The following is a 5,000-nucleotide window of genomic DNA, read 5'->3' on the forward strand; positions in this document are numbered from 1 at the left end:
TACATAGATGGACAACCTGATACATAACACAGCCACTAGGCTATACATAGATGGACAACCTGATACATAACACAGCCACTAGGCTATACATAGATGGACAACCTGATACATAACACAGCCACTAGGCTATACATAGATGGACAACCTGACACATAACACAGCCACTAGGCAATACATAGATGGACAACATGATACATAACACAGCCACTAGGCAATACATAGATGGACAACCTGACACATAACACAGCCACTAGGCTATACATAGATGGACAACCTGACACATAACACAGCCACTAGGCTATACATAGATGGACAACATGATACATAACACAGCCACTAGGCAATACATAGATGGACAACATGATACATAACACAGCCACTAGGCTATACATAGATGGACAACATGATACATAACACAGCCACTAGGCAATACATAGATGGACAACATGATACATAACACAGCCACTAGGCTATACATAGATGGACAACCTGACACATAACACAGCCACTAGGCTATACATAGATGGACAACCTGACACATAACACAGCCACTAGGCTATACATAGATGCCATTCACTTCATCCTGGTCCCCTACATCCAGATACACAGGATTCACCCATAGAAATAATTATCTCTAATAATGATCTACCTCCTCACCATGTAGAGATCACTACAGCTCTATCTCTACCTCCTCACCATGTAGAGATCACTACACCTCTATCTCCTCACCATGTAGAGGTCACTACAGCTCTATCTCCTCACCATGTAGAGGTCACTACAGCTCCAACTCCTCACCATGTAGAGGTCACTACAGCTCCAACTCCTCACCATGTAGAGGTCACTACAGCTCCAACTCCTCACCATGTAGAGGTCACTACAGCTCCAACTCCTCACCATGTAGAGATCACTACAGCTCCAACTCCTCACCATGTAGAGGTCACTACAGCTCCAACTCCTCACCATGTAGAGATCACTACAGCTCTATCTCTACCTCCTCACCATGTAGAGATCACTACACCTCTATCTCCTCACCATGTAGAGGTCACTACAGCTCTATCTCCTCACCATGTAGAGGTCACTACAGCTCCAACTCCTCACCATGTAGAGGTCACTACAGCTCCAACTCCTCACCATGTAGAGGTCACTACAGCTCTATCTCCTCACCATGTAGAGGTCACTACAGCTCCAACTCCTCACCATGTAGAGGTCACTACAGCTCCAACTCCTCACCATGTAGAGGTCACTACAGCTCCAACTCCTCACCATGTAGAGGTCACTACAGCTCCAACTCCTCACCATGTAGAGGTCACTACAGCTCCAACTCCTCACCATGTAGAGCCCACTACAGCTCCAACTCCTCACCATGTAGAGGTCACTACAGCTCCAACTCCTCACCATGTAGAGATCACTACAGCTCTATCTCCTCACCATGTAGAGGTCACTACAGCTATATCTCTACCTCCTCACCATGTAGAGATCACTACAGCTCTATCTCCTCACCATGTAGAGGTCACTACAGCTCCAACTCCTCACCATGTAGAGATCACTACAGCTCTATCTCTATCTCCTCACCATGTAGAGGCCACTACAGCTCTATCTCCTCACCATGTAGAGGTCACTACAGCTCTATCTCCTCACCGTGTAGAGGCCACTGCAGCTCTATCTCCTCACCATGTAGAGGTCACTACAGCTATATCTCTATCTCCTCACCATGTAGAGCCCACTACAGCTCTATCTCCTCACCATGTAGAGGTCACTACAGCTCTATCTCTATCTCCTCACCATGTAGAGCCCACTACAGCTCCAACTCCTCACCATGTAGAGGTCACTACAGCTATATCTCTATCTCCTCACCATGTAGAGCCCACTACAGCTCTATCTCCTCACCATGTAGAGGTCACTACAGCTCTATCTCCTCACCATGTAGAGGTCACTACAGCTCTATCTCCTCACCATGTAGAGGTCACTACAGCTCTATCTCCTCACCATGTAGAGGCCACTACACCTCTATCTTCTCACCATGTAGAGGTCACTACAGCTCTATCTCCTCACCATGTAGAGGTCACTACAGCTCTATCTCTATCTCCTCACCATGTAGAGCCCACTACAGCTCCAACTCCTCACCGTGTAGAGGTCACTACAGCTCTATCTCCTCACCGTGTAGAGGCCACTGCAGCTCTATCTCCTCACCATGTAGAGGTCACTACAGCTATATCTCTATCTCCTCACCATGTAGAGCCCACTACAGCTCTATCTCCTCACCATGTAGAGGTCACTACAGCTCTATCTCCTCACCATGTAGAGATCACTACACCTCTATCTCCTCACCATGTAGAGGTCACTACAGCTCTATCTCCTCACCATGTAGAGGTCACTACAGCTCTATCTCTATCTCCTCACCATGTAGAGGTCACTACATCTCTATCTCCTCACCATGTAGAGGCCACTACAGCTCTATCTCTATCTCCTCACCATGTAGAGGCCACTACAGCTCTATCTCTATCTCCTCACCATGTAGAGGTCACTACAGCTCCAACTCCTCACCATGTAGAGGTCACTACAGCTCCAACTCCTCACCATGTAGAGGTCACTACAGCTCCAACTCCTCACCATGTAGAGGTCACTACAGCTCCAACTCCTCACCATGTAGAGCCCACTACAGCTCCAACTCCTCACCATGTAGAGGTCACTACAGCTCCAACTCCTCACCATGTAGAGATCACTACAGCTCTATCTCCTCACCATGTAGAGGTCACTACAGCTATATCTCTACCTCCTCACCATGTAGAGATCACTACAGCTCTATCTCCTCACCATGTAGAGGTCACTACAGCTCCAACTCCTCACCATGTAGAGATCACTACAGCTCTATCTCTATCTCCTCACCATGTAGAGGCCACTACAGCTCTATCTCCTCACCGTGTAGAGGCCACTGCAGCTCTATCTCCTCACCATGTAGAGCCCACTACAGCTCTATCTCCTCACCATGTAGAGGTCACTATAGCTCTATCTCCTCACCATGTAGAGGTCACTACAGCTCTATCTCCTCACCATGTAGAGGTCACTACAGCTCTATCTCCTCACCATGTAGAGGCCACTACAGCTCTATCTCCTCACCGTGTAGAGGCCACTGCAGCTCTATCTCCTCACCATGTAGAGCCCACTACAGCTCTATCTCCTCACCATGTAGAGGTCACTATAGCTCTATCTCCTCACCATGTAGAGGTCACTACAGCTCTATCTTCTCACCATGTAGAGGTCACTACAGCTCTATCTCCTCACCATGTAGAGGTCACTACAGCTCTATCTCTATCTCCTCACCATGTAGAGCCCACTACAGCTCCAACTCCTCACCATGTAGAGGTCACTACAGCTCTATCTCCTCACCGTGTAGAGGCCACTGCAGCTCTATCTCCTCACCATGTAGAGGTCACTACAGCTATATCTCTATCTCCTCACCATGTAGAGCCCACTACAGCTCTATCTCCTCACCATGTAGAGGTCACTACAGCTCTATCTCCTCACCATGTAGAGATCACTACACCTCTATCTCCTCACCATGTAGAGGTCACTACAGCTCTATCTCCTCACCATGTAGAGGTCACTACAGCTCTATCTCTATCTCCTCACCATGTAGAGGTCACTACATCTCTATCTCCTCACCATGTAAAGGCCACTACAGCTCTATCTCTATCTCCTCACCATGTAGAGGCCACTACAGCTCTATCTCTATCTCCTCACCATGTAGAGGTCACTACATCTCTATCTCCTCACCATGTAGAGGTCACTACACCTCTATCTCCTCACCATGTAGAGGTCACTACATCTCTATCTCCTCACCATGTAGAGGCCACTACAGCTCTATCTCTATCTCCTCACCATGTAGAGGCCACTACAGCTCTATCTCTATCTCCTCACCATGTAGAGGCCACTACAGCTCTATCTCTATCTCCTCACCATGTAGAGGTCACTACACCTCTATCTCCTCACCATGTAGAGGTCACTACATCTCTATCTCCTCACCATGTAGAGGTCACTACAGCTCTATCTCCTCACCATGTAGAGGTCACTACACCTCTATCTCCTCACCATGTAGAGGTCACTACATCTCTATCTCCTCACCATGTAGAGGCCACTGCAGCTCTATCTCCTCACCATGTAGAGGTCACTACATCTCTATCTCCTCACCATGTAGAGGTCACTACAGCTCTATCTCTATCTCCTCACCATGTAGAGGCCACTACAGCTCTATCTCCTCACCATGTAGAGGCCACTGCAGCTCTTGGTCTTCCAACGGTGTGGCAGCAGGCAGCAGTCTGTTGAGACAGTCTAGAGGAGGCAGCAGGTCTAGCAGGTAGCTCAGCAGAGGTCTGGCTACAGACACTGGTAGTAGTAGTAGACTGTTGACGATCTGACACAGCATACTGCCTGCTGCAGACACGTAGATCACATCTAGGACAGAGACAGACAGAGAGTTAATAAACCAGGAAGTGACACGTAGATCACATCTAGGACAGAGACAGAGATAATAAACCAGGAAGTGACATGTACATCTCATCCAGGACAGAGACAGAGAGATAATAAACCAGGAAGTGACATGTACATCACATCTAGGACAGAGACAGACAGAGAGTTAATAAACCAGGAAGTGACACGTAGATCACATCTAGAACAGAGACAGACAGAGAGTTAATAAACCAGGAAGTGACACGTAGATCACATCTAGAACAGAGACAGACAGAGAGATAATAAACCAGGAAGTGACACGTAGATCACATCTAGAACAGAGACAGACAGACAGAGGCATTTCTTCTTGGCATTGAAATGAAAACATCTCTGATTCAACAATGCCTGTGTGTTTGAGAGTGAGAGATAGAGAGAAGAAGACAAAAGATAGAGGCAGAAAGAGAAAAGAAAGGGTGAAATTGGATCCCTGCTGGGATGATATTAGAAGGGGTGAAATTGGATCCCTGCTGGGATGATATTAGAAGGGGTGAAAT

General features: G+C 47.4%; 1 protein-coding gene across 1 annotated transcript in view; it reads right to left on the reverse strand.

Annotated features, from left to right (window-relative positions):
- LOC110525058 (probable E3 ubiquitin-protein ligase HERC1) overlaps positions 1-5,000 on the reverse strand; it is a 241,985-nt gene that overhangs the window by 186,961 nt on the left and 50,024 nt on the right. Inside the window, exon 18 of the mRNA XM_036981638.1 lies at positions 4,261-4,452. Coding sequence (XP_036837533.1) covers positions 4,261-4,452 — 192 coding nt within the window. The remainder of the gene's footprint in view (positions 1-4,260; positions 4,453-5,000) is intronic.

The sequence above is a fragment of the Oncorhynchus mykiss genome, chromosome 6 (assembly GCF_013265735.2).
Source record: "Oncorhynchus mykiss isolate Arlee chromosome 6, USDA_OmykA_1.1, whole genome shotgun sequence".
In the NCBI taxonomy this organism is placed as follows: domain Eukaryota; kingdom Metazoa; phylum Chordata; class Actinopteri; order Salmoniformes; family Salmonidae; genus Oncorhynchus; species Oncorhynchus mykiss.